This window comes from Vipera berus, assembly GCF_964194415.1.
Source record: "Vipera berus genome assembly, chromosome: 17".
Taxonomy (NCBI): domain Eukaryota; kingdom Metazoa; phylum Chordata; class Lepidosauria; order Squamata; family Viperidae; genus Vipera; species Vipera berus.
In genome coordinates, this window is record NC_138220.1 from 5,076,552 (window position 1) to 5,101,176 (window position 24,625).

The 24,625-nt window shown below is 58.0% G+C and overlaps 3 protein-coding genes across 8 annotated transcripts; 1 reads left to right on the top strand and 2 right to left on the bottom strand.

Moving 5' to 3' along the window:
• Positions 1–93: 93 nt before the first annotated feature.
• Positions 94–4,588, bottom strand: NECAP2 (NECAP endocytosis associated 2). Its single transcript, XM_081341214.1, has 8 exons — positions 4,310–4,588; positions 3,991–4,091; positions 3,769–3,873; positions 3,019–3,100; positions 1,988–2,096; positions 1,573–1,738; positions 1,193–1,280; positions 94–815 (listed from the first exon to the last, which is right to left on the bottom strand). Exons 1-8 carry the CDS (start codon positions 4,474–4,476, stop codon positions 770–772), a joined length of 864 nt encoding a protein of 287 aa, XP_081197340.1. The 5' UTR covers positions 4,477–4,588; the 3' UTR covers positions 94–769.
• Positions 4,589–4,688: 100 nt separating this feature from the next.
• SZRD1 (SUZ RNA binding domain containing 1) lies at positions 4,689–12,093 on the bottom strand. 4 transcript variants are annotated; one of them, XM_081341579.1, is made up of 4 exons: positions 11,898–12,093; positions 8,576–8,625; positions 8,039–8,296; positions 4,689–7,277 (listed from the first exon to the last, which is right to left on the bottom strand). In XM_081341579.1, exons 1-4 carry the CDS (start codon positions 11,988–11,990, stop codon positions 7,175–7,177), a joined length of 504 nt encoding a protein of 167 aa, XP_081197705.1. In that variant the 5' UTR covers positions 11,991–12,093; the 3' UTR covers positions 4,689–7,174. The 4 variants fall into 4 exon arrangements, with proteins under 4 accessions (XP_081197705.1, XP_081197708.1, XP_081197707.1 ...); XM_081341582.1 differs by having other exon boundaries at positions 8,039–8,293; positions 11,898–11,977; XM_081341581.1 differs by lacking the exon at positions 11,898–12,093 and adding an exon at positions 8,776–8,879.
• Positions 12,094–12,641: 548 nt separating this feature from the next.
• Positions 12,642–23,548, top strand: FBXO42 (F-box protein 42). Of its 3 annotated transcripts, none has more exons than XM_081341118.1 (10): positions 12,642–12,844; positions 16,000–16,278; positions 17,396–17,512; positions 18,705–18,839; positions 20,393–20,546; positions 20,647–20,757; positions 20,845–20,941; positions 21,410–21,466; positions 21,848–21,967; positions 22,279–23,548. In XM_081341118.1, the coding sequence occupies exons 2-10, from the start codon at positions 16,014–16,016 to the stop codon at positions 23,410–23,412; spliced, it is 2,190 nt and encodes a 729-aa protein (XP_081197244.1). In that variant the 5' UTR covers positions 12,642–12,844; positions 16,000–16,013; the 3' UTR covers positions 23,413–23,548. The 3 variants fall into 3 exon arrangements, with proteins under 3 accessions (XP_081197244.1, XP_081197245.1, XP_081197246.1); XM_081341119.1 differs by having other exon boundaries at positions 12,718–12,844; positions 15,997–16,278; XM_081341120.1 differs by lacking the exon at positions 12,642–12,844 and adding an exon at positions 13,392–13,408.
• The last annotated feature ends 1,077 nt before the right edge of the window (positions 23,549–24,625 follow it).

Below are 24,625 nucleotides of genomic sequence, written 5' to 3' on the forward strand. Positions count from 1 at the left end.
CGGCCGCCCGAGGCCATTCCGGCTCAACCGCGCTGCCCGCCACCCACCCATCCACCCACCCCGGCTGTCAATCAAGGAACTGCGAGACCCGAGTGGCGGAAAAACATGGTTTTTATTTCGGATACGGAGCGGGGAAGAGAAAGACGCGCGTCGGACCCAACCACAGGAGGTCCGGGAAGAGAAAACGCCCCGCGGAGCCGGCGGGAAGGCGAGGCGTCCCCGGGCCACTTTCTAAGGCAGGGGGGTCTTCAAACTCGGCCCTTTGATGACTTGTGGACTTCAACTCCGAGGAATTCTGGGAGTTGAAGTCCACAAGTCATCAAAGAGCCGAGTTTGAAGACCCCTGTCCTATCACTTTGTGCTCTGGTCCCTATAACACAACATTGTTGGTGGTCTCTAATCCCTGGAGGAGTCGGCACAGCCCTCCCCCCCCCCCAAAGTACATTGCTTCTCTTGGGAAGGAAGAGAGGCAGAAGATCAGGCGGTGAAATCTCCGCTTCACAAGCAGCAGGGTGGCCTTTGAACCACTGCAGCTCCCTGCGCACACAACAACACAAACACACCTCTGCAAAAGTCCCAGTGCTGGTGGAAGAGAGAGAGAGAGAGAGCGAGATGATTTGCAAGAAGCCCTCCTTTGCCTTGCCACAAGGTCCGAAGACAAAGTCAAACCCATCCAGGCGGAGGATCTGTTGGAGAGCCAGCAGGGCACGGCCCATCTCCCGGTCTCTGGGCTACCAAAGAGCCCCTCCTCGGGGCTTCCCCCTCGGCTTCAGAACTGGACCCAGCCCGAGTTCTGCTGAGATTGAGAGCCGGACCTAAGAGAAGACAAAGACAGACACGGCCCTTGAGTGGCAGACTTTGCCTGGCACCTGCTGGAACCAGAAGCCACACCTGGAGGTTCATTTTGGGAGGCAAAGCTTTGCAACTTCTGCTGGCTGAGGAATTCTGGGAGTTGAACTCCACAAGTCATCAAAGGGCCAAGTTTGAAGACCCCCCCTGATCTAGGCTATATTACCAAAAAAAAAAACCAGGACAGAAATGCTAAATTGTTATGGTACAGGACTTCAAGACAATTCTCCACGGTATGGAAGACAACACATTTCCTTCCTATTGGAAGAGAGAGAATGTGCTGGGGAATGCGGGGGAGCAGGCCTTAGCCTCCCGAAACGTGACAAAAGGGACGTCTCCTCACCCAGAAGCTTTGGTGAAATCTCCCCAAATGTCTGCAGAAGCTTCTCTTGTAGAACTTGGCGGCTGTGAGGGCTGAGACCCACCAACCTCTGCTGGCACACAAAGTGTGAGGAAGAAGAAGAAGAGGAGGAGGTTAGCGTTGCCTTTCCCATTTCCAGGCATCCCTCGCAGAAAGCCCTTTTGTCTGAGCTAGCAAGGGAAGTCCGTTTCCTTAAAAGGACGTTTGTAGAACGGATGCACCTGCTAAGGGACTGCTAGAGGAGGAGCAAAAATGAGGCCTGTGGTCCTCAGGGTGGGTGTGGAAGGCCCCAGCTCATCCCAACTACCAGCTCAAGCGGTCTTAAAGCAGAATCCCTTCTCCCTTGAAAGAGTTGCACCGACCTGTTTGGACTGCATCTGCCGAGGCTCCCGGAAGAGGAAAGGAAAGCTGATCTCCAAGTGTGGGCAGGACAGGGGTCTTTCCCCCTGGAGGGGGGGGAAGGAGGAGTCCTGTGAAGTCACCAGTGCGTGGCCTATTTCCCGGGGCGCCATCCTTTTTTTTCATATTCTGTAGGAAGACCAAGAAACTTTCATTGCATGCTTGGAAGCTTCCCCCTTGAGGACAGACGTTAGCCCGAGGAGGGAGGATTCGCCCTCATTTCTTCCCCAAACATCCTCCAGCCTTGGGATCAGGGATCCAGTCCTTGGCCCAGCGAGGGTGTTTGGAGGGTTCCGCTTCCCTTTCCCCTGATGAGCTGACCAGAGGGCCACTGCCTTATAACTGTCTTGCTTCAACAACACCCAAGTCCTTCCTCACCGCAATGCTGAGTTTGATCGTCTGTCCTTCCTTGAAGCCCAGGTCAAGTTTGGGGGCCTGGGTTGGGTTTTGTGCTTCTTTGGCTAACTCGACCTGTTGCTTGACCCATCTGCAGAGAGAGACACAGACACAGAAAGAAAAGCATTTCCTGGTGGAGAGGGGGAAAAGATGCGGGCAGAAGCGGTAAATGAAGTCTTCCCCCTTGGAGAGGCCAGTTACTTAGGACAAGACGTTTCTATTCCTGTTAAAAATCCACGTAGTAAAGGTGGCTTTCCAAATCTGCATTTTCCTCTAAAGCAGGAAACGAGGGGTGAGAAACCACCAGTGATGGAATCTGTGCCCCTCCCCCCACTGGCGCTTTAGATCTTGTTTGCCCATTTGGCCCAGATATGGCTCTTGAGATGTTTCTGGAACACCTGAGGGCAAGGAGGAGAACTGGGGAAATTTCTACGGTTTCCTCCATCCCTCTAGAACAGCCTTCCCCTGCAGATTCAGAAGGCGCTCCCGCAAACAATGTCTGGCAAGGCTGTTAAAATGGAGCCATTTTGCCAAGGTTGCAGATTGGCCAGGAAGGGAGCCATCTTGTATTAGAACAGGGGTCTTCAAACTTGGCCCTTTTATGACTTGTGGACTTCAACTCCCAGAATTCCTCAGCCAGGCAACCCCTGTATTAGAAGCCTCCATTCTATTGTACATGTCCCTGGTACCTTAGCTATTTCCTCTTTGTATGTTTGTATGTATGTATGTATATTTTCTCTCACTGTCTTGGATCTTTTACATTGTTTGATCACATTTCAAATCTCCCAGAGCTGCATGACAGCAAGATGGACAGTGAATCAATGTAATACACAATATAAATAAAGGTTGCTCATATTGTTCCCATATGCCATATTTTCATCAGGTTTTGAGTGGCGGGTGCACGTCAAGAAGGATCAGCGGTGATTAGTCACGGCTAGACCGCTCCGCCCCGCTTTCCCTTCCTGGGAAAAGAGCCTCCAGCAGGGTCCTGGCACCAAGGAAAGGGTGCTCACTTGAAATGATCTTGCAGGGCCACATTGAAGTCAAAAGCATCACCTCGGTCAACAAAGCCAATTCCGATGAATGCACGGCGCCCTGCAATGGAAATTAGGCTTAGGAAGGTGGTGGAAGGTCACTGGCTGTGGGTCAGCCCAGCGGGAAGCCTGAAAGAAAAGACCTCGGGAAGGCGAGTCACGCACACCAGATTGCCGCAGAGCCACCCTTCTCCACGTAGGCTGGTGACCTGCCAAGAAGCCACAAACCCACTAGGACGGGATGCCGAGAGTTCAACCTCCATTCTCACAGTTCGTATCTGCTAGGATGGGCCGTAGCCACGCAGGGGCCCAGGTAGCCGGTTAACAAGAGGGTTATGGTGGATAGTAAAGTAGATCTGACATCTCAAACGAGGCTTTGAGAAAGGAGAGCCAAGCGGAAGCTTGGACTGGAGAACCAAGAACATTTGGAGAAGAGCCCAGGTTGGGGAGCAGCCTGACAAAATAGAGAAAGGGGAAGCGGATGGCCCACAGCCTTGCACGCAACTTAAGGAAGGAAACAAAGAGTTAAAGAGCGTCACGCGAGGCTCGCTTAGAATTGCGTCTGCCCTTTTCCCCAGCAGCGGGCAAGTCTCCACCATCAGCACCAAGGACAGAGCTTGGATGCCACCGACAATTTTCCCGGTAAAAATTAAAAACACAAAGACAGGATTTCCTGCTCCCAGCCCCCCCTCCCCCAAGAGGGCAGGACCCAAACCATCCCCTCCGTACCATTCCCATCTTCCACCCGGATCACAAAGTAGCGGCTCGAGTCCGTCACACTTTCCACGGCAATGCTAGGAAACTGGTCCACCGAGGCCTGGGCGAAAAGCTCTCCTAGGAGGGGGAGACAGGAGTGCCAGGTAGGCAGCTGGCTCTGCAAGGGCTCTCCGGAGAGAACCGCAGCCCCCTCCTCCTTCCCCCACGCCCCGGGCGGCTCCGTCGGCCCCTTACCCGAGGTCTTGTCCTCCAGCTTAATGAAGGCCACGCTGCCCCGGGCTGTGATGCGCATTCGGCCGCTCCAGGACGGCTGGTCCAGCTGCCACTCCGCGGCACTAAAGGCGGGAGGAAAAGCCAAGCTAGCCAGGCCCGCCAGCGCCGCCGAGTCGCCTCCCCCCGTCCCCGCTATCCGGGGGCAGCAGCAGGTCTCTCTGCGCATGCTCAGTACCCGGTAGCGGCTCTGTTCGCCGGTTAGCTCAGCCCGGGGATGACGGGAGTGGCGCCCACCGGGGCAAAGCGACGCTCGGCCTCCGCCGCTGCCGGGGAGACTCACCGGTAGCCGCGGTTGGAAGCGCGCGGAGGCACCCGGTAGACGTGGACCTCCGGCTTGACGCACAAGACGGACTCGTAGTCTTCGCCTTCCGCCATCTTGGCCCTCCCGGAAAGTTGGGCGCTTCCGGGCATGCGCAGGAGCTTTTTTCTCGCCAGGTCGGCCCGCATCGTTACTTCCTGCCCGCGGGAGAAACCGGAAGCCCGAGGCGGGCTAGAGCGCCGCCTGGCCTGAAAAGGCCAGTTACCGCCCAGAGCGCCTTTATCGTCTTAAAGCGACTCTAGCGGCCCCTGGCGGGTCGGCGTGGGAAACCCTCCGTCCCCCCCCCCCACCCCCGGGTTGCAGCGACGCCCGGGCCAATAAGCAGGAGGAACAGCTTGAAAAAAGTTAACGCGTTTTATTTAAAATGCAGCGTATAAATCTTTCGCCCGCGTAGGGACAGCCCGTGCAAGGTCTTGACTGGCAGAGCAGCTACCCGAGGGGCTTTAGCGCCGATTCCTGCATGCCAACCCCCCTGCCACTCCTTCCGCCCCCCCTCCCGATTAGGTCACCGGGGGGCGTGTTTGCCACCCCCTCCCGGGATGCAGCCTCGGGAGTCGAAAAGCCAAGGGGGGGTTGGGTCTTTCAAGTTGGCCTTTCGATGACTTGTGGACTTCAACTCCCAGAATTCCTCAGCCAGGCATGCCTGGCTGAGGAATTCTGGGAGTTGAAGTCCACAAGTCATAGAAGGGCCACATTTGAAGACCCCGCTGCTACAGGCCAAGTCCCGGGTCAGCAGGAACAGCCGCTGGGAAAGGCCGGCGCTCGCCTTGTCCTTCTGCCGCGGGAAAAGGGGCTCTTTCCGTCTAACATCCGAAGGCTGGGGCAACGGAGGGCGAGAACCGCCCCCCAAAGGAGGCCTGTTCCAGGGGAAGAAGGGGAGAAGCAGGCACCACACCCCACACCCCCGGCAGTGGCCGTTTCGAGCAAAAAAAAAAAACACGGGGGAAAAGGCCAAGCCGGAAGAGCAAATGGGGGAGGCAGGAGTGCAAAGGCAGGAGAAGACACTCGCGGGCCAGCCAGGCTTTCCGCCCTTTTTAGTACACAGGTAGCTTTATTTCTATTATTACTCTTTTTGACCAGTTTTATTTCTTTTGCAGTATTTTGGTACGCGTCCTGTGTGGATGTACAGAGAGACACCCTTCCAGCACACACCCTCCCCACACACACACACACACACACACAGACAGAGACACTTACACGTTCCTGCAACGTGCCAACCGTCCCTTCCAGCAGGAGAGGAGAGGATTTGAAGTGTGTGGGGATTCCCTGGACCGACCACGGAGGTGTCCCTCTCTACACCGGTTCTGTCCTTCCAAAACCAGAGCAGCAAAACCGAAAGGCAGACTTGGGAAAACACAGTGAAGCCAGCTAGCCCTGGCACCTGGAAGTGGTGTGGGAGGGAGGGAGGACCCCCCCTCCCTCAATATGGCTGCTAGTGAGCAAAGCCCCAGCTGATCCGACACTTGGCAGGTCTCCTTAATCAGCCCCCTCCAGTGTCTTTTGCCTGACCACCTGGGAAAAAGCTAAGAGTATTGCTTTGGGGTCCGCAAGCCACGAAGTCGCCCTCCGTCACCGCCAACCCGTTCTCCTGGGCCATCTCGAAAAACGCTTCTGCGCCATCGGGCCCGTTATTCTGAGCCGCTTGTGACCCGTCCCATTTTCAGAGGGGAGGGAATCTGATCTCCTGCACTTTCTGACGTCCGAACCTTGCTTCCCCCCACTCCACTTCTTTGCCTTCCAAAATAGCAGACTGTTCAAGAACAAACGGGCCTAACAACTCACCGCCCGGCCCCCCACCCCGGTTGGCCTGACGTCCATGGCCAGTGCAAGCAACGCTTGGCCCGCCACCCGTTGTCCTCCCAAGAAGCCAGCAGGACAAGATGGGGGCGACAGGAACTACTCTATTCCTAGCTCAAGAGTCCTAGTGGCCAAAAAGCAGGGATCCCCCACCTTTTTTCTGGAAGCAGCGCCCAGGAGGCGAAGGGAATGCTGGTGAAGACTGGGAGGGCAGGGCGATCCCTCCTGCCCCCAAGGCAGCGGAGGGGCCCCAGCTTGTCCCACGGAGGCAGAGACGCCGGGGCCCCTGCCAGCTCACGAAGTAGCCTGGTGCAAAGACGGGCCGGAGCGCCCTCCGTCCGTCCACTCCAAAGCGGCAGCAAGCAGGAAGAGGCAGAGAGGGCGCCCCGCCCCCACTGCCGCCGCTTTCTCCCAACTCCCCCCACTCCTTTCAGAACACTAGCAAACTACCGTTTCTCGGATAAACAAGTTACACAGCTAACACCCCCCCTTTTTTTCTTCTTCTTCTTCTTCTTCCCACACGCGAGGCTCCAGGGCCATCCCGTTCCCCCCCCAAAGCAAACGATCAAACCTTTTGTGCGTACGCCTGCCGCCCACTCGCCCCCGTTTGCACCACCTCGCTCCAAGCGTAACACGCACCAACATGCACATGTCGAGAAGCAGGGCCCTCCCCGTCCCCCACTCCTGTTTCCAATCCCAGAGGGAGCCAACGGGAGAAGTCATTCCTTTGCGGGAGGGGTGGGGGGGTGGAAGGGAGGGGGCTCGCTTCAGCGGGCAGCAAGTTGTGGCAACCCGCCCCCCTGGAAGAGAAGCCTGCCCCTCTGCCTGCTCCTCCCTCGGTGCACCCCCCTGGGCATGTCGAGACTACGGGGAGGCGCCGCAGGAGTCCCAGTGCCTGGGCTGAGGGTCACAAGAGGCAAAGAGCCAAGGGGGCGCTTAGGGCAAGTCCCGCCCCTCCGGCTCAGGTCCATTGGTCTGCTGAGGAGGGGGAGCGCCCTGCTTTCATACTGGCCGGTCAGCCAGCCAAGCCTATCTGCGTTGCTTGAAGCCCTGCGATCCGTCGGGGCCCAGCGGCTGCCTGATCACATTGCTGGGCTGCCTGGACTCTTCCGGCTGGGAGATCCTTGTGGGCCTGAGGGAGGAGGGGAAGAACACTCAGTCCAGCTAAAAGCCGCCTTCCACCCACCCACCCCCGGCAGTCGGAAGGAGAGACTAACACAGACATGTCAAACACAAGGCCCGGGGGGCGGATCTGGCCCGTGAAGTGGTTTCATGTGGCCCACGAAGCCATCCTAGAAACAGTGAGGGAACGGCCCCCACTGCCTTGGCCCTGGCCCAGAGACCCTCCTTCTGCCAGAGACCCTCAGATCTGTCCCACTCCTGCCCAGGCCCCCATAGGCACCCTTGATGCCAACGATGTAGAGCTGGCCACGCCCACCCAGGTCACACCCACTCTAGCCACGCCCACCCAGTAGGCCACACCCACCCAGGCCACACCCACCCGGCCCCCTGAGGGCAACCGCAATGCTGATGCGGCCCTCAATGAAATTGAGTTTGACACCCCTGGACTAACAGGAAGAGGACAGGTGATCCAGCTTGTGGGAGATCCTCCTTTGCGCCAACCCATCCCAGAGCTGAACCCCCCCCCTCAGACTGACCCAACGCCCTCGAAGTGGCTTTCTGAACATGCTTCTCTTTCCCCCCACCCCTCCCCTCCCCCCCAGCTGAACCCAAGGAGACAAAAGCCTGAGCTGGCAGGCCCTACATCCGTGTCTCCTGGGCATGGACAGGATCTCGGCCTCAGGCAGAAAAGAGGCAAAGCGGGGGGGGGGGCAGAGGGTGCCCCCCGCCGGGGGAGTGGCACAGAGGAACTGGCTGCCAGGGAACCCTCACCTGTCAAGGATGGGTTTTTCTTGCTCCTCTTCGGGACTGGCACTGCCCAGAATCCGCTTCCTAGCCTCGGCGTATTCAGCCTCCCTCTGGGCCAGGGACTTCACCGGGAAGGCAGGCCGGCTGCTAGAGTTGGGGTTGGTCAGCACCCCGTTGCTGGTGGGCCGCTTTAAGATCCGGATTTGCGGGGGCGGGCCCGAAGGAAGACTGTCGTCCTGAATGACGATCGGCACTTTGGGTGGGGACTTGGATTTCCGGCTGCTAAGAAAGAAGAGGGGACACAATTTTATTTCTTCGGTGCCGTTGTGTCGGCCCAAACAACCCTCATCCGGTCCTCTGCCTATTCGCCGAAAGGCAAAGGCAAAAAAGGGGAAGCTTGTGCCCTTGATTCTCTGACCGAACCGGTACAGCCAGGCCTCCGGGTTCATCTTTAGACAGAACCTTTGAAGACCAAAACTCGGAACGCCGCCCGCTTTTTCCCCAGCCCTGCCTGCCCAGCAAGAACGCCGCTGGATGATTATTAAAAAAAATGGGCCTTACCTTTCCTTTTGGCTGATTTTCAATTTCTTTTCCAGTCGCCTGTCTATTTCCTGCAAGGCAACGTCAGCTGGTCAAGTTCCATCTGTTTGCTCTGCCCCCCCCCCCGCCCTCTGGGATCAGGCACCTTGTAGTACCCAGGGATAAGCCTGGCCCTCCTTTCCCGGGCAAGACAATGCCACATTTCACCGTTGGTTACTAACTGAAGTTTCAAGAGACCCCATGAAACAGAGCAGGCCAGGAGAAAGAGAAAGAGGAGAGAGAGAGAGAAAGGGGGAGAAAGAGAGAGAGGGAAGGAGAGAGCGAGAAAGGGAGGGAGAGAAAGAGAAAGGGGGAGAAAGAGACAGAGAGAGAGGGAAGGAGAGGAAGAGAGAGGGAGGGAGGGAGAGAGAGAAAGGGGGAGAAAGAGACAGAGAGAGAGGGAAGGAGAGAGGAAGAGAGAGGGAGGGAGGGAGAGAGAGAAAGGGGGAGAAAGAGACAGAGAGGGAAGGAGAGAGGAAGAGAGAGGGAGGGAGGGAGAGAGAGAGAAAGGGGGAGAAAGAGAGAGAGGGAAGTAGAGAGGGAGAGAGAGGGAGGGAGAGAGAAAGAGGGGGGAGAAAGACAGAGAAAGAGAGAGGGAAGGAGAGAGAGAAAGAGGGGGAGAGACAGAGAGAGAAGGAAGGAGGGAGGAAGAGAGAAAGAGGGAGAGAGAGAGGGAAGGAGAGAGGGAGAGAAGCCTTCTCAACCCTTTGCTTTTCAGAGGAAGAAAGCCAAGGCCTGGGAAGGGAGCCCAGGGCGAATGTTATCCCCAGACCAGAATCAAAATGGGCTCATGCCAGACATCAGATCCAGTGGCAGCTGCAGCTGCTGACGCTTCGCATTTGAGCAAACAGCAAGATAAAATTAGACGCCCACTTTGCAGGTCGTCCAGATCAGCAGCCGAGAGCCAGGCTAGCGGCGCCTTGGATAACTTGGTCTGACACGCTTACCATCATGAGCAGAGTGCAAGACTGGTCATTCCCACTGGAAAAGCTGGGGTGGGGGGGAAGGGGTGTGTGTGTGTGTCGGGGGTGTGTGTGTGTGTGTCACCATTAAAGATCAGCAACCAGAAAGAGGAGGATCTGTTTTTCTGCCCGAGACTTGGGAGACCATTCCTCTCATTCCAAGCAAGCCAAGGCCGCTAAAGGCGGCCCAACGGCCTGGCCAGTCGGCTAAATTCCCCCCTCTGCCAGGACAGCGTCTGAAGGGCGGTGGCCTCCCAGACAGGCGCTTCCTGGGGCTGTTTTGGGGGCTGTCTAGGAAATGGTCGCTCCAGTGGTCCTTCCTTGATGGAAGGGGAGGCCTGGCCTGGGTGCCGGCATGTTTGAGCCGTCCTTCTGGCGGCAGCGGCTGGTTTTGCAGTGCGAGAGGCCTTCACGTGAACAACTTCCCCACTGAGGTGTCGCTGCATTTGCTTTGTAGTCCAAAGTCTGGAGGGCGAGTTAATCTTTGAAAGCGAAGGTGAGCTCACTTAGCGGAATGAGTTTCCTTCAACTCAAAACGTCCAAATCCTCGGGAGATTTTCATTTGCCCAAATAGTTCGTTTTATGTGGGCTGCTGGCCGAGTTGGGCTCTCGGCTCAGGTTGGCTCACCTCTCCGAACACCGCCATTTTCAGTGGCGCCCTGCCTCCTTCCCCCCCCCGGCCATTAAATTACCTGCAGCCGGTAGAAGTAGCCTCTCCCCAGACTCACTCTGCGGGATGGAGGCGGTATATAAACGCAACAAATATAATCGCTAAAAACGCAGAAGGGCATGGCGAAATTCAGTGAGAATATTTGGGCGAGGAAAGGCCAGGTGAGAGCAGAGGGTTGTGGGGGAACAAGCCCGGCGCCAACCCGTTAGCCGAGAGGGAAGGGACGCAGAGGACGGGAAGGGACGGTCAAATGTGGATGTTGAGGTTCCAGAAGTATGAATGACGGCGTGCGTTGAGGCATGAGCCCGCTCACACAAGCCTCAGTTCACGTCAGACCCTATTCTAGAGACATCTCTGCCCTTCGTAGTCCTCCCTTCACTCAAAGGGTCATCCTGGGCAAAGATTGGAAGTGGCAGGCAGGAACTCTCTGCCTCCCTAAAAGATAGGGGGTTGTAGGAATATGGGCTGGGGTGTGTGTGCCCCACTCGACCTGCCTTTGGGCTTCTTGGAGACACTTCCTAAGCTTCCCTGCTCTGCAGCCCCGGAAGAATTAAACAACGGCCCAAGTCATGCCAGACAACAGGAGAAGGATCTTCTCTGGCATATCGCTTGCAAAGGGCGCAGAGCGAGGAATCCCAAAGGGGAGTGCAGAGGAAACCGGCAAAGAACAGAATGAAGGCTTCTCAGGGAGTTACCCCTTTTACCTTACAGGCAGTCCTCGACTTACGTCAGTTCACTTAGCGAACCTTCAAAGTTACACAGGCACGGGGGTGGGGGGTGGGGGGTGGTGGTGGTACAAAAAAGCGACTTATGAGCATTTTTCACACTTACGAGCAAGGGTCTTCCACCTTGGCCCTTTGATGACTTGTGGACTGAGGAATTCTGGGAGTCGAAGTCCACAAGTCATCAAAGGGACAAGCTGGAAGACCCCTGCCCATCGCCATTGCAACATCCCAACAGTCACGTCAGCGGTTTCCGTTCGGACGATTGACATCTGGCTCATATTTACGACGGCTGCAGAGTCCCAGGGTCACGGCATCCCCCCCTTGGAAGCCTTCCAAGCAGCCAAGTCAGAGAGGGGGGAAGCCGGATCCGTGCTCCTAATTCAACAACTGCAGGGATCCCCTTCGGCAAGAAGGGGCAAGGGAGGTCGTAAAACGAGGCACAACTCCTCGAAAGAAGCGTCTCCCTTAACAACCTGACTCTTGGGGCTCGATGGCGGCCGCCCAACGCCTGGCCTCACCGGCTCCGAAGGCGGCGGAGAGGCGACCCTCCTGGCCCAACCCGGGGAGCCGCAGCCCCCCTGCAACGGAGGAGATCCGCTGGGGCACGGAGGCTCAGCCCGGCGGCGGCCACCCTGGGGAAACGGATCCAGATCGGATCGGGATGCAGGAGCCGGCCAAGGGCGCTGCCCTTCCTCGCCCAAGCCGGCCGGGCTTCTCCGGGGCGGGAAAGCGGGAGCCGCCGCCAACCGGCCCGCCCGGAGAGACCCTGGGCGGCGGTGGGGGGCGCGCAGACCACGTGTTGGGGGAAAAGGGGGCACGGCCCCTTTAAGAGGCCTAAGTGCCCCGGCGGGCCCCGGCCGCCACTGTCCCGGCGTCGCCCTCCCGCCCGAGGGCGGCCCGTCTCCTCTCGGCGCCCAGCTCGGTCTCGGCGGCCCTCCGGGACTCACCCCGCTGTCGGCCGCCTCCTCCCAACTCTCAGCGACCTCCTCATCTTCCATTGTAATGCCCCTCCGCCGCCAGCCCGCCCGCCCTCCGCGCATGCGCGCGGCCGCCCAGACTCCTCTCCTTCTCGGCGAGAGCGGCCGGCCGGAGCCGCCTTCGGCGTCAGCGCGCGCCGACGCGCCTGCGCCGGACTTCTTTTCCCCGGCAGCGCTTGGCCAAGGGGCCCGTTCGGCCGGCTTGCCTGAGCGAGCGCCCTCTGCCGGGCCCGAGCGGTGTGTCTACGCCTCGCCCGCCCCCCACCTGGGCAGAGCTCGTCGGGACACGCCCTTGGAAGGCTTTGCGCATGCGCGCTTGCCGTCCCGGCAAGCAGGACGGCGCCACTTTGCGCGGCGTCTAGCGGGGGGGGGGGCCCGCGCCGCGTTGAACAGGACGGCGGTCCCAAGTATTAATTCGCGGGGGAGGGAAGCGGGATTTTCGCCTCCCCTCCCCTCCCAACTGGGTACGTGCGGCCTTGAGGGGGGCAGCTCCATAGCCCGCAAACGGAAGCAGGAATCCGTGACAGGCTAACTCTCTGCACGCCCACCCTTGTAGCCCAGACCGTCCTTCCGCCACGCCTGTCATGGCGTTTCCTCCCCACCCATCCCCCGCTTTGACCTTCTCGGGTTGGCGCGCATGCGCTTCCCCCCCCCCCCGCTCCCGCGAGGAAAGGGCCACAACTCGCCTCGGCTCCTCCCAGGCGCGGCGCGCGCATGCGCCTGGCCCGGGGGGGCCCGCCCCGCCTTTCTCGCGCCCCTCTCTCTCTCTCTCTCTCTCTCCCCGGTTGGGACGGCGGCAAGATGGCGGCGGCCACGGCGGCCGGGAAGGGCCAAGCTCGGCGCGAAGCCGGCCGCGGGGGCTGCGGGCGCCCGCCCAAGGGGCAGGAAGCGCTGTGAAGCGGCCGGGAGGATCCCAGGTGAGGGGGGGGGTCGGCGGGCTGGGAGGCTCCTTCCGCACCCCGGGCCGCCTCGGGGGGGGCCTGGAAGGCCGGAGGGCCCCACGTGCCCTGCTCCGCCGCCCGGAGAGGCTGCGGGGTCTTGCTAGGCCCGGGGCGGCCTTTCTCCTTCGGCCCGCCGTTGCCGTCCGGATCGGGCTTCCAGGGGACCCGAGAGCGGCTGTGCAAGCCCGCCGAGAGAGAGAGAGAGAGGCTCGAGGGAAGCGGACGATCGCCCGTCCCCAGCAGCCCCCGGCCTTCGTTTGGGACGATGGAGCTTTGCTCGGTCGAAGAAACGACGTGGGGAGGGGGGAAAAGGGGGTGGGGGGCTCCGCCGGGGCGTTTCCCCGCTGGGTCTCTCCAGACGGAGCTGAATCAATCGGAATAGAGCCGGGGAGGGGGACCTTAGAGGTCTTCTAGTCCAGCCCCCTGCTCAAGCAGGAAGAGCCGGCCTAGAGCCCCTTTCAGACACACGGCTGTCCGGTCTCTTCTTCCCCCTCCTCCTCCTCCTCCCGTTATGTATTGAAGACGGACAGCGTTTGCTAGGTCTTTCTTTTTTTTTATTGAAAAGTTTTTCAATACATTTTATCTTTAACAAAACAACCCCTCCCAACCCTCCCCCCCCTTCCCAACCCAACCCTCCCCTTCCCCCCTCCCCGACTTCCCAGAGCTAAATACAAGGTATAAAAGTAGAAACAATCATAATCTACCATATGTGGTCTTTCTTACGTGTATATGTCGGGGTGTGGTGGGTCTGTGCGTATGTGGTATATAGCGTGTTTTAGGCGTGTGTCGTCTGTGTGTGTTTTCACTTTTGAGAGCGGGCAGCTCAATTTCATTTTGGATGGCCGCCGTCGTGCCCGCAGTAAAAAAAAAACGACAATAAAGGTTAGTTATCTTATTGTAAAAGCCTCCAGCGGTGGATGTCTACGGGGATTCTCCGTCATCCGGGTCATGGTTGTCCGAAAGGTGCTTTTTCAAAAGGGACTTGGCTTCACACCCCAAGAAGCTTCTTCAGTCCAGTTGCCCCTGGAAAAGGCACCTTTGGGACTCCAGTGATGGGAGCACCCACCGCTTCTGGTGGCAGGCCCTTCCACTGGTTAATTGTTCTAACTGTCAGGAAGTTTCTCCTTAGTTCCGGGTTGCTTCTCTCCTCGGTTCGTTTCCGTCCGTTGCTTCTTGTCCGGCCTTCGGGCGCTTTGGAGAATAGACAAGACAGGCAGCAGGCAGCTGAAAAGTCTACAAGTCTTAAAAAGTTGCCAAAGCCGAGGAGCCCCTGCTCCAAACCTGTCTTTGCTTCGGTCACCTTGCAACAGAAAGTTTTCAGGACTTCCAGCTTCCTTCCCAATTAAGCTGTTGGAAACACTGGCTCAGCCTGGCAATTACGGGACCTCCGTTCCACTTCTCTCTTGTTCTCTTGAGACCCGGGCTCTGATGCCCGATGTTTCCTGACCCCGAGTCTTGAAAGAAAAGGGGGGGTCTCTCCATCACGTACAGAGCTATGGCGGGGATGGAAGCTCCTTTGGGAGACGGCCGGACAACTGCCTCCGCTTCGGTCTCCTTTCATGAAACGCGGGCCGCTTTGCGCGCTCCCCCTTCCTATTGAGCTTCAAACGAGTTGCATTTATAGCCCCTACTTCCTGCAGGCGGAGGAGCATGAATGACACTCACTGCAGGCACAGAACGGGCACAAGAAGCGCCCCCCCCCCTTAAGGAAGGGCCAGGACATCCCTGTGTGCAGAGCCCGCTGGGTGGGAAGCCAAAGATGGGATTCACACACTCGGAAGCTAAAAAAAAAAAGGCTCTGCTTAGAAGCCAAGAAAACAGCCAGGCTTCCGTGTGAGGTAGCCCTCCTCTCTCCCAACTCCTCTTGTAGCTAAGGGAGAATCTGTTGGGTTGCTCCCCTGCGCGCTCCTCTTCCATTCTTTTGCCTCGTCTTTTGCTTCCCTTCTCCGCTCTTCCCTTCAGAAACCATGCCAGAGGTTCCTAAGCCGTCTCCGAGGGAGAGTGGGCAGCTTTCCATATTTCTTTGGACGAGCAGTCGGCCTTGTGCAAAGTGGCGATTCGCTTGCACAACGTCTGGGAAGATTCTCAGGAGACACGTGTGTGTGTGTGTGTGTGTGTGTGTGTGTGTGTGTGTGTGTGTGTGTAGAGGTGGTGACTGACATCTTCCTTGTGACAAGACGAAAACAGGTTGACACCTTGATCTTTGTGGGGGTGGGGGAGGTGGGTGGCCCTGTTGCCCCTTTGATCTTTTCCGTGATCCGAGCAGTCTTGGAGGATGTAATTAGTAAACAGCTGCAAGCTGGCGAGAAAGGCTTACAAACAGCATTCCTCTTTTATTTCCCCAAAGGAAGTGGGTGGGTGGGTGGGTGGGTGGGGGGAAAGGTGGGAAGGATTGGCAAGACTTTCTTGTTTTTCTTTGAAGACATTTCATTTCTCATCCAAGACGTTTCTCTGGCTCTGACCAGATGGAAGGGCTGATCTTTGTATGCCAGCTGTCTGCATTCCACTCCCCACCATCCGGTCAGAACCGAAGAAGCTCCTTGGATGAGAAGCAAAATGTCTTCAAAGAATAAAAACAAAAAACAAAATAAGCTCCTGAAAAAAGCACCTTTGGGATAACTACGGCCTGGATGACAGACGGAGAATCTCCATAGACTTTGAGCTGACTGCATAAAGTGGGGGGGGGGGTGAGCAAGGCCGGACTGGTACCGCCTCATCTCGAGGGAATGACGGCCTTAGGCTGGAAGAACCTGACGGTCAATCGCTGAAGCAGATAAGGGGTCTCGAAGTGTAGCCTCGGGATCGGCAGGAGGGCCGAGTGTCCGCAGAGCAACCCCCAACCCAGTCGGCCCCTCGTTGCCCAGATGCTCCGGTGCATTGGAGTGGGCGCGAGGCGGGTTCTGAGCAGAGTGCAGGGGGGGGTCCATCAAGGGAAGGAGATGCTTCCCCCCCCTTCTCACGCACCCCCGCAAGAAAACGAACAAGCGCGCCGGCAGGCGGCTGCCTCCCAAATCCATTTCCTAGGCTTTCCCGCTGCCGCTCAACTTATTGGCGTGGGCTGCTTAAGAAAAAGGTCTCTCTGCCACAAGACCAGCCTGTAACCTGTAACTTTCCCCCCATTTTTGAAGCAGGGGACTGGAACGCCATGGCTAACTCAGAGAGCGACGATGACAGCTTCATGGCTGTGGATTCCGAGGAGACCGTGGCCGAGGGGACCATGGATCCGGAGGATGGAGTGTGTACTGCTCGTCCGGAGGAGGAGGAGGAGGAGGAGAGAGGGACTCGGCCTCACCGGTCCATGCAGGAGCTGCCGGAAGAAGTGCTGGAGTATATACTGTCCTTCCTCTCCCCGTATCAGGAGCACAAGACGGCCGCCCTCGTTTGCAAGCAGTGGTACCGACTCATCAAAGGTACGGGGGGGGGGGGAATTTCCTGCGTGCGTTTCTAGCCCGAACAGGTTGGGAGAAAGATTGTGATGGTTCAGCAAAAAATAAAAATAAAAAAATGGGGCAGCGATGGGAACTGGGCCGCAGACAGGCTAAGCCCTTCTCAGCGACTCCGGAAAGTACAGTCCGTCCTTGACTTGCCACAGTTTGTTGAGTGACGGTTCAAAGTTACGACGGCGCTAAAAATAAAAAGGGGTGACCTGGGACCGTTTTTCCAGAGTTACTTTTGCGGTATCCCCACGATCAGGTGATCCAAAACCGAGACGCTTGGCAGCTGGTTCGTATTTTTGACTGCCTGTCCCCAGATCCCCTTCTGACCAGCAGGAAGGCAGATCATAATAATAATAATAAGGGAAGGTACCTTGGAGGTCATCTAGTCTGACCCTCTACTCAAGCGGGAGACCCTATGCCATTTCAGACAAGTGGCAAGATTGGACAGGGGCTGCCTTTGCTGTCTTCCCCTGTAGGATTTAGGCATCCTCCCTTCGGCCTGGCTGGTTGCTTTCCTCCAATTTCTGGTTAGGTTTTCTTGGAAGCAGGAGCTGTCTTGTCCTTAAGAGTACCGCCATGTCGTGGGTCAACTGCTTTCAGCACTTTTAACAAAACGCTGGAAGGAGAAGGCGCGTGGGGGGGGGAGAGGACTGGGCCAGTTGCTTTCTCCCTGCCACATGACTGGGCGCCTGCTTGCTTGGCGTCCACTCTGATCTCTCCGAGGAGGAGGAGAGATGAAGAATGACCATTTAGACCTCAGCTCCCCTCCAAGCCCATCCGATTGGTGTGAGGCCTCCTGCGTTCAAAGCAAAGCAGACTCGGCAGCTCTTGGGTTTCCCTCGGAGAGTTTGAGGACTTCCCGTGAGCTGCCGGCTTCTGCTAGCCTTGGGGTGTGTTGGCCTCTGGCGTTACGCTGCCTCCCGCTCGAAAAAGCAAGAGAAAGTGGGGCCCTTTCGGAGGGTGCCCAAAAAGCTCCCTCCGGAGACTCGGCCTTTGCCCCTTTGCTGGCCAGAAGCCAACGGGATCCGCTGACCGGTCAGCCCGCTTCTTTCCAGTCCCTCTTTCTCGCTGCTCTCCCTCCTCCTCACAGGTGTCGCCCACCAGTGTTACCACGGCTTCATCAAGTCGGTCCAAGAAGGGAACATTCAGTGGGAGAGCCGCACCTATCCCTATCCTGGGACCCCCATCACCCAGCGCTTTTCGCACAGTAAGTACCAACTGACCCACGACGCCACGCTCGGGGCCCGACACACACACACACACACACACACAGAGGAGGAAGCCCCATGCTCTTACTTTGCCCAGAGAGGCTGGATGGGGCACCACAGGCTGAGTGGAGGCTGCTGCAGCTGAGGAGAGACGAGGCCTCTCGCTTAGCTGGGAGGCGGAAGGTTCTAGAAGCTGCTCCTACAGCAAGAAATTTCTCCCTGCTTGGACACTGGTCCTAGGGGAAAGAGGAAGGGCCAGCTCAAGCCGTAGAGGAAGAAAGACAGCTTTTCATTTTAATAATAATAATAATAATAATAATAATAATAATAATAATAATAATAATAATAATAATAATGGAAGGTACCTTGGAGGTCATCTAGTCTGACCCTCTGCTCAAGCAGGAGACCCTATACCATTTCAGACATGTGGCTGTCCAGTCTCTTCTTAAAAACTTCCAGTGTTGGAACGTTCACCGCTTCTGGAGGCAGGTGGTTCCACTGGTTAATTGTCCTCACTGTTAGGAAGTTTCTCCTTAATTCCAGGTTGTTTGTACCTCTCCCGAATTCTTCCAGCTGAGACCTGGTGAGCAGAATGCTAAGATTGGGTAGCTGTGTAAAGGAAACAGGCTTTTTTTTCCAAACCAGACGATCACAACGGGTTGGGGTCGGTTGAGCCAACCATAAAATCTGCCTTTACAGCAGAGGTCCCCAACCTTGGCAACTTGAAGACCTATGGACTTCAAGTCCCAGAATTCTGGGAGTTGTTGCCAAGGTTACAGCCCTCTCTGAGCGGTTTTACAGAGTCAGCCCATTGCACCCCCAACCATCTGGATCCTCATTTTACCGACCTCGGAAGGATGGAAGTCTGAATTCAACCTTGAGCCGGTCAGGATCGAACTGCTGGCAGTGGGCAGAGTTTAGCCTGCAACGCTGCATTCTAACCACTGCTCGTAACCAACCCCGCTGATCCTGCAGGATGGGGTGGACGGATGGTGTTCAGGACACAAAGGGGAGCGGGGCGGGGAAGCATTAAATAATACACGAAAAGAATCACCGGAGTAGCTCACGCGTTGCGGGTTTTCAAGGAGAGAGAAATTGTGGCTTTCCCTTGCGTGTGTGTGTGTGGGCGGGGGGGCGGAGTTGGCCGAAGAAGCTCTAAAGCCGGCTCGCTTTTGCTCTGCTGCTTTCTAGGTGCTTGTTACTACGACGCCAACCAGTCCATGTACGTCTTTGGGGGTTGCACCCAGAGCAGTTGCAACGCAGCTTTTAACGACCTCTGGCGACTCGACCTGAACAGCAAGGAATGGATCCGGCCCCTGGCCTCAGGTGAGGGGCGTGGCTGGGGGAGGGGGTCCCAGGGGTTGCAGCAGCTTCCCCAGGAGAGAAAAAAAAAGAGCTGTGGGGAGGTCACACACACCCCCCACCCCCCACCCTGGGCTGTTGCCCTCCGCAGAGCAGCCAGGGCACCACTGGCTGGCTTTACGCTGGGAGAAAGCTGACACCTGCGAGCCAGGTGGAAGCAGGCTTGACTCCGGGGCCTCTGTGAAGCCTCAGCCTCCTTTGATACCCTCCATGGGGCCTTTTGGCTGCCGGTTCCCTGCTCTCCTTCACATCCCTCTCGCTGTTGGGAGCTGAGCTGAGACAGTATTAGTGCAAGGGAGAAAAAGAAGGGGTCTCCTTGCAAACAAAAGCCAGGTGGGAAGGGAAGAACAGCCACCCCACCCCTCCCCACCTCCTTGGGGACATCCCTCCGGATGGATGAGCCTGGTTAGGAAGCGGCAGCTCCTGCTTCCCCCCTCCAGGAGGGGCGGGCGGCCTCTGTTCTCACCGTCTCCTCCAGGCCGAGGACTCGCTCCGGGGCGTTGCCGGGACAGATATTTGATCAAGCTGATCAGACATGTCTCTGCTAGCTGCACCCACCAGCCAGAAAGAGTGTGGGAAACCGGCAGGTTCTCACCATCCTCGGGTACACACCGCGAGGGGCAGCCCTTTGTTGTAAACAAAAGCCTCTCTCTTTTTTTTCTTTCTTTCTTTTTTGCCTATTCAAATCCCGAGCCGTTGACTTGGCAGGTTAATACAAACTGCGTTCTTGCTCGCCGTGCTCGGGTGGCTTACGTTTAAAAATTAAGGCGCTCGGGAGAATCCTGGCCCCAAGGCGTGTCTCCTTCCCTAAGCGCAAGCCAACACTGGTTTTGGCCAGCTCTGCCTTTGGAGAAGAGGGGGGGGAGGGGAAAAAAGGGGGGCTTTGAGGTTTCAGGCTGGGGACAACATCCATCTCTTCAGGGCGATGATGGCCGAATCCCTGCAGCCCAGCTTTTGTTGGTTGGTTGGTTGGTTTGAACAAAAGCAGGCCCAGAGGGTCTGCTCAGCCCCGGGCATCACAATATCCCCCACCCACCCACCCCAAAAGTCAGGGTCTCTGAAGTGGCTTCTGCCTCTGTCGCTCACGGCTCTTCTCGTTTTAAGTGCCCCTGCCCTCATTTAAAGCTCTTTGGCAAACGCCAGGGTGTGCCACACTCGGGAAGCCAATAGCTGTGAAGGCTGAGCAAGGCTGCGGTCTGTTTTGACCGCCTACAAGGAAAGCCGGTCACCCCTGTCAAAGGCAGGGCCAGAGAAGGGAGAGGGGTCTGTTTGCCTCCTGCTCAGAATTGGACCCCTGCCTCCCAATGAAGTGTTTCCTTTGGAGACAAATTCTGGACCGTGGCAAAGAGCCGGCACCCTTTCAGATAGTTTTGAACAAGACGGTTTGTTCCAAGTCAGTGTGTGACTCGTGAGGGAGGAAGCTGCCCTCGCACCCGGTGAGCGTCCGGAATCCCTTCGGCGACGTTGCCTACCAAAAAACCCCAAAACCAACAACAAACCCAACTCTCCTGTTGCAGGTTCCTACCCGTCGCCGAAAGCCGGAGCGACCCTGGTCGTCTATAAAGACCTGCTGGTGCTGTTTGGCGGCTGGACGCGGCCCAGCCCTTACCCCCTGCATCAGCCGGAGAGATTCTTTGACGAAATACACACCTACTCGCCTTCCAAAAATTGGTAAGACCGTCGAGCCATTTCTCAGCCTCCGGTTGAGCTGGGCGAGCACACGCACACACGGGCCTCCCTGTTGAGCGCCACCCTCCTCTTCCTCCTCCAGGTGGAACTGCGTGGTGACCACCCACGGCCCTCCTCCCATGGCTGGCCACTCCTCCTGCGTGATCCAGGACCAGATGATCGTCTTTGGCGGCTCCCTGGGGTCGCGGCAGATGTAAGTCTCCTGATGCTGCTCTTCTTCCGGAGTTGGAGGCTCCCCGAAAAGCCGGCCGACTTCCTCCCGTCTCGCTCTTCTCTGCAGGAGCAGCGACGTCTGGGTCCTCGATCTGGAGCACTGGACCTGGTCCAAGCCGAACCTCTCCAGGCCTGGGCCTCACCCGCGAGGAGGCCAGTCCCAGGTAACGTGCCGGCAGCTCTCGCCGGAAACGGCCCGGGCGACTTTTCCGTCCCACTTTTCCTCCCAAGGAAACGGAAAGTCTTCCAACTCCCACCGGAAGCCTTTCCCTTTCCAGTCCGATTGAGAGGAAGACAAGCAGCCAGCCCTGGCACGGCCCTTCCTAGCTGGGGGATGGAAACTGGGACCATTGGGCACAAAGTTACACCCGGAGACAGGCCTGCCCAGAACCAAGAAGGTCCCAGTGGGAGCAGGGACTGGCAGACCATCTCCCGTTCCCACTGGAAATGGCGTCGGCCCAGAAGAGGGAGCAGCTTAGTCTTCCCTCCGTAGATTTGGGAGATTAAGCTCAGCTTGCCGATGGGGGTGGGAACGGGTAACCCCACGCTCCACTCCATCGGCGGATGGCCTCGCTGCCTTGGGGCTCTGGGGGCGACGTCTTTTGACTTTCCTTTCCCTTTTTGTGTCATAGATTGTCATAGACGATGAAACCATTCTGGTTCTTGGGGGCTGCGGGGGTCCCAACGCGGTGAGTAGACCAAGCTAGGCTTGTTAGCTGGCCATTGACCCTCTCTTTCTGCTCTTCCAAGACTTTTGGTGTCCCTTTGAAAAGGCTCCGGCCGACAGATGGGGCGACGCGCAGCTTGCTAGCGTCCTCCAGCCCACCAGGTCCGAGTTGCTCCCTAGCCGAGGTCTCCTCCTCCTCCTCCTCCTCGGGGAGATGAAGCAGAAAACCGCCCCTTCCCTAGGAGGAGGAAAGATGGAGCGTGCCGGACAGGTGACAAAACCTTTCAGGACTGGAAAGTCTGTTTTCGAGAGAAAAAAACTGCAGAGGAAAGCCAGGCGGGGGTGTGCGTGTGTGTCTGTGTGTCCCATCCTGCGGGTGTTTGAGCTTTCGCCCGATTTGCAGCTCTTCAAGGACGCCTGGTTGCTGCACATGAGATCCGACCGTCCCTGGGCCTGGCAGCCCCTGAAGGTGGAGAACGAGGACCACGGAGCCCCCGAGCTGTGGTGCCACCCGGCGTGCAAGGTGAACGGGAGGGAAGGGCAAAAGGAATCCTTAGTGAATCCTGAGCACCTCGTAATAAGCCAGAAAGTGGGGGGGGGAGGGCAGCTCTGATTTTTAAGAACGTGATGCGTGCAGTAAGCTAAGAGAGGGCGGCCTGATGGAGGTTCAGATATCTCACTGAGCGGTGGCATGGCGCTTTCTTGCGGGCCAAAGGCCCAGAGGGATCCTCTTCTCTGCCCCTGCCTTGCCTCTTATAGCAGGAGTTTCTGCGGAGGCTGCTCTGCAGAACGGGTCCTGGATCCATCTGGGGCTAGTTGCTTCTTCTCTTCCAGGTGGGGCAGTGCGTGGTCGTCTTCAGCCAAGCCCCCAGCGGGAGGGCGCCGCTCAGCCCGAGCTTGAACTCTCGCCCTTCTCCCATCAGCGCCACGCCCCCCGCCCTGCTTCCCGAGACACGCGAATGCCGCTCTCAGTCTCCCGTTCGGACTGCAGACGAGGCTCCCTGCGTGAACGGCCGCTGGGGCACCCTGAGGCCCCGGGGGCAGAGGCAGACGCCCGGCGGGTCGCGGGAAGGAAGCCTGTCGCCAGCCAGAGATGACAGTTCACCGGTGCTGAATGGTGGCGAGGCCTTGTCTCCCGGCACCACCGCCACCGCGGGCGGGGCGTCTCCCGACAGCCCTCTCCAGCTGCTCTCGCCCAGCACGGCTTCCGTCGCCGAAGGCTACAATCTGAAGGCGGGCCTTTCCTTGGCACCACGATGGGGCTCCCTCCCCGATCAAAAGGACCTGCAACTGGCAGCCGTAGACCTGAACTGGGAGGCCAAACCCCCTCCTCTGGTTTGCCAGCCGGAGGGTGCAGAAAGCAGGACGGTTGGCACGATAGGCCTCAGGAATCCCCCGGATCAGACCAACGGCATTCACACCCCGCCTCACGTCTCCAGCTCCTTGCTGGGAGGGGTCTCTCCTAGTGCGCTGCGGCGGAGCCTGGAGGCAGTCCATTCTCTCTCTTCAAAGGCCCTGCCCACTTTGGCGGTCAGAAGCCCGCCCAGGGTGTCCTCGCCGGGATCCCCGGGCAGCCAGAGCAGTGCCAACCCTGCCGAAGCAGCCGTTCCTGCCGCCCCTCGACCCAACTCTGCCCAGGGAGACGGGCATGCCTTACCACCCATTGCTCGCCGCTTGGGCCATCATCCGCCTCAGTCCCTGAACGTAGGCAAGCCTCTCTACCAGAGTGTGAACTGCAAGCCCATGCAGATGTACGTGCTGGACATCAAGGAGGTCAAGGGGCGTGGGCGAGTCCAGTGGAAGGTGTTCCACGGCAGCTCCGTGGTGGGACCCCCCGAGACCAGCCTGCACACGGTGGTCCAGGGACGGGGGGAGGTGATCATCTTTGGCGGCTTGATGGACAAGAAGCAGAATGTCAAGTACTACCCCAAAACAAATGCCTTGTACTTTGTGCGGGCAAAGAGATAATGCAGTCGCGGGCCTCCCCCTTCTTCCGCCGCCCTGGCCTGGAGGCTCCCCTCAACCAGTCAGCCCTGCCTTGGGCACGCTGTCCAGCAGGTTGCGAATGTGGCATTGCACCCACTAATAAAGAGATCTAAGCAAATGGCACCGAGGCTCTCCTCCAATTCCCAGCGCAAGCGCGGGGACCAAAGCCCCTTTGCTAGCAAGAGAAAGGCAGCTGCAAAACATGCCGGGCTCAAAGGCATCTGTCCAAGCAGGACCTGGCCGTAGCTGGGTGGCCTCTGAGCTGAGGGCAGGCGGGCAGTCACAGTGGCCGCCCTTGTGTGCCGAAGCAGTCCGGGGACAAGAGGCCAGGCCCTTGGTCAGTTACGATGCCAGTGGGCAAGCGGCATGTTCCAAAGGGAAGGGACACCGCAGCTAGTCAGAGGTTTGAAATAAAAGAGTCCAAAAGCCAGTCCTGGTTTAGGGATGGCCGCCCCCTGCCCTTGCGTCCTTCTAGCCCTTGGGGTGGAAGTTGGGTTTTTGAAGGGGATCTCCAGGAGAAGCAGAAGCTGCCAGGAGCTCCCCACGCCCTGGGGGTCTGCGTCTTCTCTCACACAGAGCAGCCTACCAGCCAAGGCTTCCTTTACAGCAGGGGTGTCAAACTCAATTTCATTGAGAGCTGCATCAGCATTGTGGTTGCCCTCAGGGGGCCGGGTGGGTATGGCCTGGGTGGGTGTGGCCTACTGGGTGGGTGTGGCTAGAGTGTGTATGGCCTACTGGGTGGGCGTGGCCAGCTCTACATCGTTGGCATCAAGGGTGCCTATGGGGGCCCGGGCAGGAGTGGGACAGATCTGAGGGTCTCTGGCAGGAGGGGGGTCTCTGGGCCAGGGCCAAGGCAGTGGGGGCCGTTCCCTCACTGTTTCCAGGATGGCTTCGCGGGCCACATGAAACCACTTCGCGGGCCGAATCCGGCCCCCGGGCCTTGTGTTTGACATGTCTGCTTTACAGGATGGAGAGTCACACGTAGGTTAGAGACCCAGGAGGGCTCTTGTTGCTTTGGGTTAGTTCACAGCCCCAAATGAGGATTTTTTTTGGGGGGGGGCAACAGCTGAGCACACTTGCTATCAGCCACCTGACCCACTCTGCGAAAGAAGCCGGGTGAGGCCAGGCTGTTGGGCAGACCCCTGGCTTGATTGGCAGCGCCCAACGCATCCCACTTGAAAGGGCCAAGGCTTCA